The sequence below is a fragment of the Monopterus albus genome, unplaced genomic scaffold, assembly GCF_001952655.1.
Source record: "Monopterus albus unplaced genomic scaffold, M_albus_1.0 scaffold12.1, whole genome shotgun sequence".
NCBI lineage: Eukaryota > Metazoa > Chordata > Actinopteri > Synbranchiformes > Synbranchidae > Monopterus > Monopterus albus.
This window is the reverse complement of record NW_018127892.1, coordinates 4,908,941-4,922,657: the sequence shown is the minus strand read 5'-3', so window position 1 is coordinate 4,922,657 and position 13,717 is coordinate 4,908,941. Positions and strand designations below refer to the sequence as shown.

The 13,717-nt window shown below is 41.0% G+C and overlaps 2 protein-coding genes across 4 annotated transcripts in view; one reads left to right on the top strand and one right to left on the bottom strand.

Moving 5' to 3' along the window:
- cunh5orf34 (chromosome unknown C5orf34 homolog) overlaps positions 1-1,089 on the bottom strand; it is a 4,591-nt gene extending 3,502 nt beyond the window's left edge. The window contains exons 1-4 of the mRNA XM_020590428.1: positions 793-1,089; positions 561-650; positions 93-455; positions 6-14 (exon numbers count right to left, since the gene is read on the bottom strand). Of these exons, the coding sequence (XP_020446084.1) occupies positions 6-14; positions 93-455; positions 561-650; positions 793-996 (666 nt within the window). The 5' untranslated portion in view covers positions 997-1,089. The remainder of the gene's footprint in view (positions 1-5; positions 15-92; positions 456-560; positions 651-792) is intronic.
- A 3,673-nt stretch (positions 1,090-4,762) lies between these two features.
- rnf34a (ring finger protein 34a) lies at positions 4,763-12,726 on the top strand. Of its 3 annotated transcripts, XM_020590645.1 has the most exons (8): positions 4,764-4,941; positions 5,506-5,724; positions 6,603-6,989; positions 7,632-7,694; positions 8,797-8,998; positions 10,814-10,843; positions 11,088-11,129; positions 11,774-12,726. In XM_020590645.1, exons 1-8 carry the CDS (start codon positions 4,936-4,938, stop codon positions 11,959-11,961), a joined length of 1,137 nt encoding a protein of 378 aa, XP_020446301.1. In that variant the 5' UTR covers positions 4,764-4,935; the 3' UTR covers positions 11,962-12,726. The 3 variants fall into 3 exon arrangements, with proteins under 3 accessions (XP_020446303.1, XP_020446301.1, XP_020446302.1); XM_020590647.1 differs by lacking the exon at positions 7,632-7,694 and having other exon boundaries at positions 4,763-4,941; XM_020590646.1 differs by lacking the exon at positions 11,088-11,129 and having other exon boundaries at positions 4,766-4,941.
- Positions 12,727-13,717: the final 991 nt, after the last annotated feature.

The following is a 13,717-nucleotide window of genomic DNA, read 5'->3' as shown; positions in this document are numbered from 1 at the left end:
TTCATCTCCTCTGACTGGGAAGGAAGAGAAGGGAAATCAAAGATTCCATAAAACCTGAGATACAAGCATAGGATTACTTTAAGAAGTGTTACCTTTGGTTGAATAGTGCTGATAGTCAGAGGAGAAGAAGACCTTGATCTAATGGGCTCATTCCTTCTGATTTCTCTTCCCTGATGGACCGTTTTAGACTCACTGGTGGTCTGACTGCTTCCCTTCTGTTGACCGCCTAGGCTGCTGTCAGGCTCTCTGCTGAAACACTGCATGGTGTGGTGCTGACTCTGAGTCGGACTGAGGCTGCATGTGAACTCAACGGAGAATTCTTCACCTGAGGGCGACAGTACCAACGTAGCTTGTCCCTCCTCCGACCTGATGATGGTCTCGCCTCCGGGTCCGAACTTAGCCTCACAGGAAGAACATTCTGGCCACTGCAAACCCGAGTCAATGCTGAAGAAAGGCTGCAGGAGAAAAGGTAAAATATATATAGATAGATAGATACTGATTTCACTGCTCACACATGGGAGGTACAGTATTAACTGTGTGGTAGGAAATAGCTTTAGTACCTTTTTGTGGTCAGCAGGGATGAGTTCCTGTGGCAGATACGGTCGGCTAGCATATTTATTCCTAAACGCCAATGCAGCCACCAACAACTCCTGCAAAATGACAGTGGCGGTGAGCTTGTAGAGTTGCTCTAATGCAAATGACAACCAAATTGTGTAGCCTACATTATTCCCAGCAAACAACTGCCTACAGCCCCGGGCTGAGCAGCCTAAGCATGGGCATGTTTGTACCTACCCTGTATGCGCTGATGGTGAACCGTGTCCTCTGTCGGACTCTCTCAGGGAGCTGCAGAGGATGTCCGGAGGGCTCTTTGGCTTTCACCAGCATGAATTCACAGCCACACGGCGACAGCTGTAACTGGGATCCGTTTACGAAACGAACATCCACAGACTCGTCCTCATACATGATCATCAAACTGACATTCGTATTATTTTCCATTATTAAACTGGCAGTTCAATATCAGTAGCCTCCAGCGAGTTGGAAACGCGCTGAAAAACTCAAAACACGTACACGCCTCGGTTAACGTCAACGTCAACGTCTTCATCTTCTTCTTTTGTTGTTTATTTGCACTTGACAAATAGCTGTTAGGCTCATTGTCGCCACCTTTTGGATTGGTGTGTGGATTAGATTTTTACAGACTACTTTATTAATAATACTGGTCTACAATTCCATAATAATAATAATAATAATAACTTGTGCTTCCCAATTTAAGTGCGCTCAAAGTTATAAACTTTGAGGTGCTGAATTCAAATATGAACTTCCTACGCCAGCTCAGGAAGTTCAACCTGCCCCAGGAGCTGCTGATTCAGTTCACAGGGGAATCATCAAGTCTGTTCTCTGTTCTTCCATCACTGTCTTGTTTGGCTCAGCAAACAAACAGGACAGCAAGAAACTCCAGCAAACAGGACTGCAGAAAAGATCATCGCTGCCAGCCTCTGCCTTCCATGGAAGACCTGTACACATCACAGATCAAGAGAAGGGTGGAAAAGATTTCTGCAGACCCCTCACATCCTGGACACACATTATTTGAACCCCTCCCCTCTGGACGGCACTACAACTCATTCCACATCAAAACAATTAGACACAAAGACAGTTTCTTCCTCTGTGCCATCTCTCTAATGAACAGAATACTAGAACTCTAACCATGACTCTATTACTATAACCACCACTCTGATGAATAGTTAACCAGGACTGTAGTAATATGACCACTGTGTAATAAAGTGTGGATACAGTCCGCCACAGACACCAGTTTGATAGCTCGAATGCACATATGCAAATAATATGTTTATGTGTATACTCTAATGTTTATTGCCTGTTCTCAAAACACACTGAGAAATTGTGATAGACTGGTGACCTGTCCAGGGTGTACCCCACCTCTCCACCAATGTCAGCTGGGTCCAGCCACCCCCACAACCCTGTTCAGGAATAGGCAATATAGATAATGGATGGGTGGGTGGAAGCAGCCTGTTTGTCTATCACCAAATCACAAATAAAAAAATCACATTTTGTAAATATCATATTTGTCATAAAGCCACAAAGCATATAATTTCTCAAATTACTTTGAAATTGTATTGTGCAATGGATAGCTGCTGGTGACACACTTGTCTCCATAGAGTTTCCTGCACAGACATCTTTCTCCACACTTTCCTTTCCTGCCTCAGGTTCTCTTGTTTGTTAAATGTCTATATAACAAACATTATTTGGACAAGTTGACAAGAGCATCAGATTTGTTATAGACTATTCATTAAATGCAGAATGAATTGTCCAGTGTTAACATAGACTACTATACGTGATGTACACGGACTGGCAACTTTATTAAGTATACCTGTGCAATTGTATGCACTTCAGTGCAATACCTCCACCTTAACATCTGTGTTTATGAAGTTCAAACTGTTTTTTTGTGAAATTCAGTTATGTTTATTATTGAGGTCATTGTTAAAGTTGGGATTGTACTGGAACACATTATATTCAGAGGTGTTCCTAATAATCTGACTCATGTATGTAGATGGGGAGGAAAAAAATAGAGACACCTCTGAATATAATGTAGTCCATTACAACATCATCTTTAACTATGACACAATAATAAACATAATTGATAGATTTATGACAATTCCAAAAACTGAAACATTTTGAGCTTCATAAACAGATAGTACCACTTTGTTGTTTACAAGATGAAATGCAACCTGATTAAACCTCCAGTGAGGTGAAAGCTGAGTGGAGCTATTCCAGTAATTAAGTCCAGAGCTCAAGCAACAAGTTGATAGCTATGCATTCACCTTAAAAAAAATTGGACACGTTATCTCCAAGGTCTTGATTTATTAGTTCAATCTATCATTTGCTGCCATTTGCTGCTCTTTTGACTCTCTATTTCATGTGTGGTCAAAGATGTCACAGTGCTCTTTTTTAATTGTTGCCTTTAGCTTTTTGCATTTTTCTTGTTTTAATAATTTTAATTTATCATAACATGAGCTGTAATGCCTGGAAACTGGGGGAAAAAAAGCAACAGAATTATATGGTCACTCTAAAGCACCAACAGTCAAGTTATTAAGACTTTGACAAATCCTTTGGGTACTATAAGAAGCTCTGCACACTGGTACCTTCATGTTTTTTAAACATTAAGGTAAGATTAGTGTCTTTATGATGGCAAATTTACCTGAAGTTAAGATTCAAGAAATGTTTAGTTTCATGATACATGTTTGTTTCTAACTAAGAAATATGCCATCAGGTTTTTTAAAGAGTTTGGGAAATTTGTCTGCAAGTCATTAATGTTACACATGGCCACAGAAGTCGGGTGACAGCCAGCAGCAGCCTCATTTTTGAGGTGATTATTGCAGTAAATCCAACTCTACCTATCACTGCTGCGACTTCGCCAGAAAATGTTACATTTTAATTAGCGAAGCTTGAGTTCTACGGTATATTGAATGTTATGTTTCTCATAAAAGCCAAACTAACACATTGGATTTTTGAAGGGAACCTGCGGTTGCTCTCAGCAAAAGAAACAAGGAGCTTATGAGGTGGAATGTGCACCTCATGTGCTTGGTGTTGAACAGAAAAATCATAAACAACTTCTGACTCAGGAACCTGAAACACTGACCTCAGCATCGCCCCCGTCCATTTTCCACCAATAACAAAAGTCTGCAGAAATGTGCTTCAGCTTCACATCTGTAGTTTTCACTACACATTTATTTCAAATACAATTTTTATGAATTAAGATTTTTACCCACAAATTGTAGGTTTATTCAAAATAAAACCAGCCTATATAAATATGACCTAAGTGGTTTGACTGATGATTGTTGCTCATGATTTTACAGGTGTGTGCACTAGAGGGTGTTAGGTGGGTGTTAAGGGTTAGAGGGTGTATGTTTGAGCCTAACTCTGTTATGGGGCAGCAACTAATTGTGATCATTATCAATTAATATGCCAGTTATTTTCTTAATTAATAGATTAACTGTGATCCAAAAATGCCTTTCTGTGATGATCATCAGTCCAAACCTGAAAGAAGTTTGTCATTGTTTAGTGTATCATGAAAGTCTACCCCACTCCTCATATACAATTTTTCATTGGGTAAAATACCAGGATGATGCCAACAGAAGCTTCCCTTTTGACAGTAACTTTATTTAGTTTCAGAAGTAAATATTAATGCAATGGACACAAACTGACAGGTGTTTATATTATTCTTCCCATCACATTTATATCTATGAGACTAGGCTACATGATTAAAACACCTCTGTACAAATGCAGTACATCTCCACAACAGTACAAATTACAGCCTCCAATCAATACTCCTCTGAAAAGGTTTCAACACAATCTGCACATTATCACCTTCATGGCAGGAGGTGTTATTCCGGGACTGTTGGATTAGACTGCCTTTAAGATAGGTTTACCTAAAATGGCCAAGTGAGTGAGTGCATATTTCTGCATGTTTTATTTCCTGACCTAAATGTTATTGTTTCAAAGCCTTTCCCTGCTGAATAGGTGGGGAAATTGTGAATATTTGTTTTGCTGGCTCAAAAATACTGTACTTTACTGAAATCAAAAATTATCCAGCAATTTTTAACTAATACAGGACAGTTCTAGTATAAATATTTCAACGTCCTGGATAAAATTTTCCTGGGAAGTGGAGTACGGTCAATTTTACGATTGACCTGAAGGGGGCAGCAATAGCACTACGCTCCGTGCATACTACTGCTGTCTCAGAGAAGAAGAAAAGAAGAGGACGAAGAAGAAGCAGTAACAGCACTAGCATTTGTCGGGGCTTGGTTGTTGCTTTCATTCGATCGAAACGAATTCAGGTAGTTTAGTCAAATAAGTGACAGTCGTTATTGCCATGGTTAGGCCGTCAACCTGTTCATTCACGGTAGACACGCCGGAGCTACAATGAAGGTGCATTTTTCTTTACATAACCTCTGTTTCAAATTTTTAGGCTGTTGCTAACGGCAACAGTAAGCTAACGCAAGAATATATGTGTTATGTTAGCCACAGTAGCCCGTACTAGCTGTTATCGAAACAGTCGGATAACGTTACACACCAACTCTGACAGCTGTCAGTAAACATTGACTTGAGATTAATGTCAAGCATGGAATGTCTTGGCTAAATTTATTTATTGTGTTTGTTGTTGTTTAAGGTTTGTTTAATTATTTTTCTTCTTTCTTGCAAGGTTGGCATTATCGGACTGTTAAAATATTTGTTAGTTAGCTTAATGGTTTGTGTTATGGATGTGTTCGTTTGTTCTCCTTGTCTGCACGCTTTGCTTTAATGCGTTAAACTAGCACTGTATCTTATCTATTATAATTAGCGGCCATATGTTGCCTCTACGCAAAGTGTGGAACTTGTGTCTGTGGTGACTAGTTCATAGATTATACTTTCGTGTTGAGTGTGTCGTCAGTATGTACAACATCAATAAGATTAATAAGAAAAACTGAAATGAAGGTGTTCTGTGACTGTCAGGCAGGGGCCTCGTCCGTGTGGGCTTCATGTTGTGGTCTACTGAATGAAGTCATGGGTACTGGGGCTGTCAGAGGCCAGCAACCAGGGTTTGGGGCCGGAGCTGGTCCCTTCAGATTTGCCCCCAGTGCGGGATACTCCACCTATCCGCCCACCAGCTCAGGGAGTCCCAGTCTTTTATGCAAATCATGTGGCCAGGCCTTCTCAGTCTTCAGGAAGAAAGTAAGTATCTGGATACTCTGCGTAATGCTAGCACATGTAACCAGTCTGCCATGAGAAGAAACAGGTTCATGTGAGGAAGCAGAGGCAAATATTAAATGAATATTTTAGACAGAAGTGCTAATTACCTTTTGTACTTGGCTTGTGGAAAACAGAGTAATCTGGTTTTGGTAGGGAGATGCAGTGCCTGTGGTCTTCCTATGTTTAATGCTGTCTGATCAGTGGACTTAAAACTAACAGTGAAATTAATCAAATTATGTGCCTTTAACCCATAATTGTGTTAAAAGATTGTCCTTGAATCTTTTAAGATGTATAGCAGAGCATAATTGGACACTGTGTTATTAAGAACTGAAACAATATGTGGGAGGAGGGGGTGAACTAAAGTTAATTTAATTTACACTCAGAGGCTACTACTTATTATTAAAAATGCAGTTCCCTTATAGACGATTGCAGAGACAAATGGACGATGTATTGGTCTTGTGCTGTCTTCACTGTTGTTCAAATATGGTTCACAAGTTGTGCTTGAACCTTGTGCTTCAGTCACTCATAATGCCAGTCTAATCCCACGTCTTGCATTTATTACTGTTTGATGTTTGTCACTTAGAAGAAATGAGCTGCCTCGTGTTTCATGGCCTGAGAGATTGAAAGATGCAAGAAATGTCCACTGGCATTGATATGCTTTTCAGTGATCAGTTCTCCACTGTTTTTTATATGATGTTACACTTGATTTAAAATAGGGATATTTGGGCACAATTTTATATCTAGTGCATCATTTTAATATGCAGAGCTTTTGGCAGTAACATAGTTGAAGGGTGTGTTTAAGTCACTAATTGCATCATTTCCATCATCTTGTTTTTTCCCCCATGCTATTTCCTCTCTAGTATATTTGCTGCGACTGCAAGAAGGGCTTCTGCTCAATGTGCTGCGTGCTTCAAGAGAATCTGCGCATTTGTGCTACATGTCATTTGCTGAAAGCGACAGCCTTTCAGCGGCCACGGCTCATGCGTCTAAGAGTAAAAGACCTGCGTCAGTACCTGCTGCTTCGTAACATCCCTACAGACACCTGCAGGGAAAAGGAAGACCTGGTAGACTTGGTGCTGTGTCACCAAGGCATAGAGGAAGAGGATGATCCCGACACAGGCAGTCTCCACTTGCCTTCCATGTATACGCCGACCCCCTCTACCATGCAGTCTGCCACCGAGTTGTCTGCTTTTGTCGCCTCTCAGGAGGAACCTCTCAGCAGGAGTGATAGCTCTGATACCAACCAGGTCAGGATCAGCTTGAAAACATGTAGGATGTTCAAAAACACCACAGATAATCTGCTGAGACCCAAAAAGCATAACTGGTATCCTTAAGCCTTATTAAAGTATATTTAGCAGATAAAATAATTAATGTGGCAGGTGAACATTAGGATCTTCAATAATGGTAGTTTGCAGGCATAAAGGCACTGTTTCTGAGGAGTCTTGTGTTTTTCCACACATCTTTACGTTATTTGTGCCGATCGTACATTATGTCATTACTTCAGGGAGCCTCTTGAGCTGTCACATGGGAACTACTTGACATATCACCATAGACAAATATGGAAACAGAGTGTTGAAGTGAGGTTCATTGTTTATCCTAGCTTTACTACAGTAAACCAACTAAAATGAAACTGATCTTGATTCCTGAAAGCAAAGAGGCAAAAAAAAAAATAAAGGAGAAAAGCCACAACTGACACTGACAAGGGAGCTCAGCAGACAGGATCCACTATACACACTTGTACTTGGCCTGCTTAGGGAGCAGTAAGCCTTTCTGTGAATGGATGCTATGAGGTATCACTGGGCAGACTGAAGAGTTGTCCAATCATAATCCTCAGTTAACTGGCTCGTTCCTTGCATTTAGTGCACACTGTTGTGTCTGTTGTGTTGCAGGATATAGGTGATGCCACATCGGTGTCTCTCCTTAACTTGGACCCCAGTGAACACACGCCTGAGGTGATCTGTCACTGATCAAATTTCCTGCTGTCATTATGAAATCATTCACGTGAAGTATCGACAAATGCATTTCAGTGCTGTTGCTGAATATTGAGTCGGGTATAAATAGAAATGCATGGTGACGGCATTATATTTAATTTTGTGTTTTTGGCATGCAAGGAAAGTAATTATAACATTCTTAACATTTATGGGTTGGCTCTAAAGTAAAGACCAATGAAACACAGTTTATTGGCCGGGCATTCTATTCCACACAGTTTTTACTAACCGTGACTCCAGACTTTGAAATTAATAAAGTCAAAAAGGGCTTTTTGCACAAAATAAATGGTAATAAATAAGACCAATAAATGATGAGCAGGTCAAGGTCAAAGGTCAAAGCGTTTATTTGTTATATGCAGAGTTAGGAAACGCGTTTCCCTGTACAGTGAAATTCTTACTTTGCCGTCCACATGAATGACACACAATACAAGTGAAATATAAAGTAGATGAGCAGTAACACAAATCTAAGGCACTTTAAAGCAGCAGGTGAAAGAAGCAATACAAATACAACAGGAACATAATATAATGCAGAGGGTGTGCAATTATGCACTCTGCTGTAGTGTACGGGTTAATCCCACAACTCTTTCACTTTCTTTCCCTCTCTTGCTGTCTCTGATTCAGCTGAGAAAGTCTGAAGAGTGTTTACAATTCACTGATCTGACTTCAAAACCAGCTTAATAAATAGGCAGTAACACAAATCTAAGGCACTTTAAAGCAGCAGGCGAAGGAAGCAAATAAAAATACAATATAATGCAATTATGCATGTGCAAAATGAGCATGTAAACGGTACAGATGGAATTACATGAGGTAGATCCTGAGTCAGCTGTTTAGCAGTCTGATGGCAGTCGGAAAGAGTTTTTCCAGCATTTCACACTTCTGAGCCTCCGATCGGAGGGTAGGGATACAAACAGTGATGCTGGGGTCCATGAGGATGGAGGCAGCTTTCCTATGCACCCTGCAGGGAGGATAAAGCCATAAAAATAAGTTCAATACAGAAAAAAATTAGAGTATAATTTACCTTTTTTTTTTAAATAGATGTAATTTACTGCTGTTTCCAATCCATTAGGTGAGCCCTCTGACGCGACGTCGGGCTAGAGCATCTCTGTCAGACCTCTCCAGCTTGAGGGACATCGAGGGTCTGTCTGTCAGGCAGTTGAAGGAGATCCTAGCCAGGAACTTTGTCAACTATTCAGGGTGCTGTGAGAAGTGGGAGCTGGTGGAGCGTGTCAACAGACTGTACAGAGAGACTGAAGAGAACCGGAAATCATGTGGGTTTGTCACTTAGAATACAGTGGGTACGGAAAGTATTCAGACCCCCTTAAATTTTTCACTCTGTTATATTGCAGCCATATGCTAAAATCATTTAACCTCATTTTTTTCCTCATTAATGTACACACAGCACCCCATATTGACAGAAAAACACAGAATGTTTGACATTTTTGCAGATTTATTAAAAAAGAAAAACTGACATATCACATGGTCATAAGTATGCAGACCCTTTGCTCAGTATTTAGTAGAAGCACCCTTTTGAGCTAATACAGCCATGAGTCTTTTTGGGAATGATGCAACAAGTTTTTCACACCTGCATTTGGGGATCCTCTGCCATTCCTCCTTGCAGATCCTCTCCAGTTCTGTCAGGTTGGATGGTAAACGTTGGTGGACAGCCATTTTCAGGTCTCTCCAGAGATGCTCAATTGGGTTTAAGTCAGGGCTCTGGCTGGGCCATTCAAGAACAGTCACGGAGTTGTTGTGAAGCCACTCCTTCGTTATTTTAGCTGTGTGCTTAGGGTCATTGTCTTGTTTGAAGGTGAACCTTCGGCCCAGTCTGAGGTCCTGAGCACTCTGGAGAAGGTTTTCGTCCAGGATATCCCTGTACTTGGCCGCATTCATCCTTCCCTCGATTGCAACCAGTCGTCCTGTCCCTGCAGCTGAAAAACACCCCCATAGCATGATGCTGCCACCACCATGCTTCACTGTTGGGACTGTATTGGACAGGTGATGAGCAGTGCCTGGTTTTCTCCACACATACCGCTTAGAATTAAGGCCAAAAAGTTCTATCTTGGTCTCATCAGACCAGAGAATCTTATTTCTCACCATCTTGGAGTCCTTCAGGTGTTTTTTAGCAAACTCCATGCAGGCTTTCATGTGTCTTGCACTGAGGAGAGGCTTCCGTCGGGGCACTCTGCCCTAAAGCCCCGACTGGTGGAGGGCTGCAGTGATGGTTGACTTTTTACAACTTTCTCCCATCTCCCGACTGCATCTCTGGAGCTCAGCCACAGTCATCTTTGGGTTCTTCTGTACCTCTCTCACCAAGGCTCTTCTCCCCTGATAGCTCAGTTTGGCCGGACGGCCAGCTCTAGGAAGGGTTCTGGTCGTCCCAAACGTCTTCCATTTAAGGATTATGGAGGCCACTGTGCTCTTAGGAACCTTAAGTGCAGCAGAAATTTTTTTTTGTAACCTTGGCCAGATCTGTGCCTTGCCACAATTCTGTCTGTGAGCTCTTCAGGCAGTTCCTTTGACCTCATGATTCTCATTTGCTCTGACATGCACTGTGAGCTGTAGGGTCTTAGACAGGTGTGTGGCTTTCCTAATCACATCCAATCAGTATAATCAAACACAGTTGGACTCAAATGAAGGTGTAGAACCATCTCAGGGATGATCAGAAGAAATGGACAGTACCTAAGTTAAATATATGAGTGTCACAGCAAAGGGTCTGAATACTTATGACCATGTGATATTTCAGTTTTTCTTTTTTAATAAATCTGCAAAAATGTCAAAAATTCTGTGTTTTTCTGTCAATATGGGGTGCTGTGTGTACATTGAGGAAAAAATGAACTTAAATGATTTTAGCATATGGCTGCAATATAACAAAGAGTGAAAAATTTAAGGGGGTCTGAATACTTTCCGTACCCACTGTAAATACTGTGCTTAGAGATTATCTGTTTGTAGTTTTCATATTATTAGTCAATAGTGTTTATTATTGAGTATGAACTCAACTATAGTGTACTGTATATGTTGATATAGCTTGTCCTCCCCTGTACTTACTGTGCACTCACTGATTGATTCTGGTTTCTGTCTTGCAGTGGAAAATGTGAGCAGTAGTGTAACCACAGGTAAGATGATACCCATCTGTTTGCTCTGTTCTACGTGTTGGTGTCGGATTCCGCATCCTGTTTTTAACCATAGCAACCTAATGCCTCTGCTTCCTTTGATGATGCGATTTATTGTGGTAATAATAATTATTTGCCATATTTACACTGATCACTTTTCAACATGGGCAAACTCTTTTAAATGAGCTTAGTCATTTAGAATCTTTCTGAAATGTCTCCTGCTTGCTTTGTTCCGCCCACACTAAAGTGGTGGCCTTCCCCCCTCCTGTCTGCAATGGTGCCATTGGAGGTAAGGTTTGATGTGGTCACACATCCCACCTGTGATTCGCCTCGCCATTGTACAAACAGTATCACATCTGCATCCATCGGAAATCTGTTCTGTCATTATCCGTCTGTTTTCTTTTGCCCCCTATGTGACTTTCCTGTGGAATGGCATTTACTGAGAGGCTCACTGGCTGTTAGTTAAAACGGATGTTTGTTTATCCCACTTAAGAACATGCATTTTTAGTACTATTTCAGTTACATTTGTCATGCTCTAGGAACACTGTTCCACCATAAGATCATTCTCCCTTTGTCATCTGTTCATGTGTTCAGCGTGTGAAGCTAATTATACTCAGACTGTAGTGTGTTAGCCGTGTATGTTCACTCTCTTACCAGCATGTTTCCAGTGATAAAGTCTGCATAGTTGTCATGGAAACATCATGACACATAGCCATAGCAGGCTTTTGGCATTTTTCAGGAGATTGTGAGCTTGACCTTAACAAGATAAGGCACACTGGTTACAAGGAGGTGTTTTATTAAGCTGCAGAGTGTTTTGCTGCACCTGTGTCCCTCCTCAGTGCATGGAATATCACTCCTGTTTTTGATATTACGTTTAAAGCAGTTTCTTAACATACCCAGACACTCGTCTGTCTGTTTGCATTTCTCTGGCAGACGGTGAGAAGGGCCCGATGACGATCCATGATGACAACCTCTGTAGGATCTGCATGGACGCCATGATCGATTGCGTTCTCCTGGAATGCGGTCACATGGTCACCTGCACCAAGTGCGGCAAGAGGATGAACGAGTGCCCAATCTGCAGGCAGTACGTGGTGAGGGCTGTGCACGTCTTCAAGTCCTAATGCACCGCTGTAACACTACAGCTTCAGAGGAGCAGCTCAAACTGAAGACTGTACCTTAACTCAATCATGCAGCTCATAAACCTTGAATCCCCAAAAGACTTATTTTGTGGATGTTCCATGTTTGTACTCCCTAAACCTCACATTATTTGCACAGTGAAATATTATGAGAAATGCCGTTTTTCTTATGAATTTAACCCTTTGGTTTCATCGGTGGGCAGAGGATATGATTGTACTCTCTTATGACTGCGTCATTCCTCAAGTAACATATCTCTAATGTGTGCTCATTCCTAAGTGTGAGTTTTGCTTTTCTTATAATTTTTTAACACAGCGAATGTGTGGCACTCGGCCACGTGTGGTTTTGTTAAACACATTTCATCACATTCAGATCTGCCTATAAGCTGTAGCTGGCACTCGGCTCTGCTGAGTATTCTTTAGAGCACCTCTCTTTATAACTGCTGCAAGTGATTACTTATCTTAGTAACACAGATGACAGACACATGCTGAACCTCACCATATTGGGGGTGTGGAGTGGGTGACCTAGGTGCCAAATGGTGGCTTGTGTCCTTAACGCTTCTCACCTAACTTTTCCCCCGCAGCTGGTGGACCACTGTGGCTGTTGAAGCATGTTATACCAGAAAGCCCTTTGTTCACACTGTGTGTTAATGCGCCACTGCTCGCAAACTGTTACCAGTAATAGTGGCTGAGGTAGCATGCATTCTAGTTATTAAAGTCTTGGTTAATCTTGACTGATGGGAGTTTTGTAGGCCATTGATTTAGTTTTAGGCGAGTGGGAAAAGCCAATTAGAAATCGCTGCACTTATATTTTCAAGTTCAATTTAGCGTACCTCAGTAACACAAATGTGCAGCTGCTGAACAATTCAAGGATGGTGATTCATATTGGTGATTGAAGATGAAGCAGATGCACTGTTAATTTAATTAGATTCACTTATTTTGTTATGAAAGCATTTACTGCAATGCATTACATGTTAACATGATTATACAAAGTCTGTCATTACAACAATAGCTAACCTCCACTGTCACCTCTCAGTCGGTGGAGACTCAAGACAAACACCGGTGCTAACTCAACCAATTTCCTTGTTTTCCAGCCGAACTGTGGATGTGAAACAATGAATGTTTTTGTTGTCATATATTGAGTGAACTGAAATGTCTTAATGCTTTTCGGTTGATTCTATTATGTAGAACTAATTTATGAACTAACTATTCAAAGATAGAGCTAGAGGTTTACTGACAGCTGTGGTATAGAAAGTATAGAAATAATAACTTGCTATTGTACATTTGCATATATTGAACCAAATGTTTGTTTTTTTTTCCCTTTTTCCCATTGAAATCATGTAATAGTCAGATTATTGAAATGGCCCTGGGATTGGGTTAATTTATTACACAGTTATGTTTTCCTGTCAAGTGGCTTGAAGTGTGTTTAATCTGCCTAGAACTGCTTGAATTATCTGTCCCTCTTGAACCAGAACGTGACAAGGAGCCGTATGACACTGGTCATATTGTATCCTCAATCTCCTACACCTAGAAATCTCATTTTCCTTGTTTTCTTCCCCCCTGCTCATTTAGAATGACCCAGCTCTGTATTGTACCCACAGGAAGTCAACATCGCTGCTATTCCAGGCAGATGTCTCCTACAATCATGAATGGTAGCAGAGCAGATTGCACTTTTCCTTTAGAGAAGGTGTAATTGTGTGCAAAGTTTGGTCTTTGTATTTGGCAATGTTGAACTTTTTATTTT

Coding starts and splice junctions, on each gene's coding strand:
- rnf34a (XM_020590645.1), top strand. Junction 10,844..11,087: donor GAGCAGTAGTGTAACCACAG/GTAAGATGATAC, acceptor CCCACACTAAAG/TGGTGGCCTTCCCCCCTCCT. Junction 11,130..11,773: donor CTGCAATGGTGCCATTGGAG/GTAAGGTTTGAT, acceptor TTTCTCTGGCAG/ACGGTGAGAAGGGCCCGATG.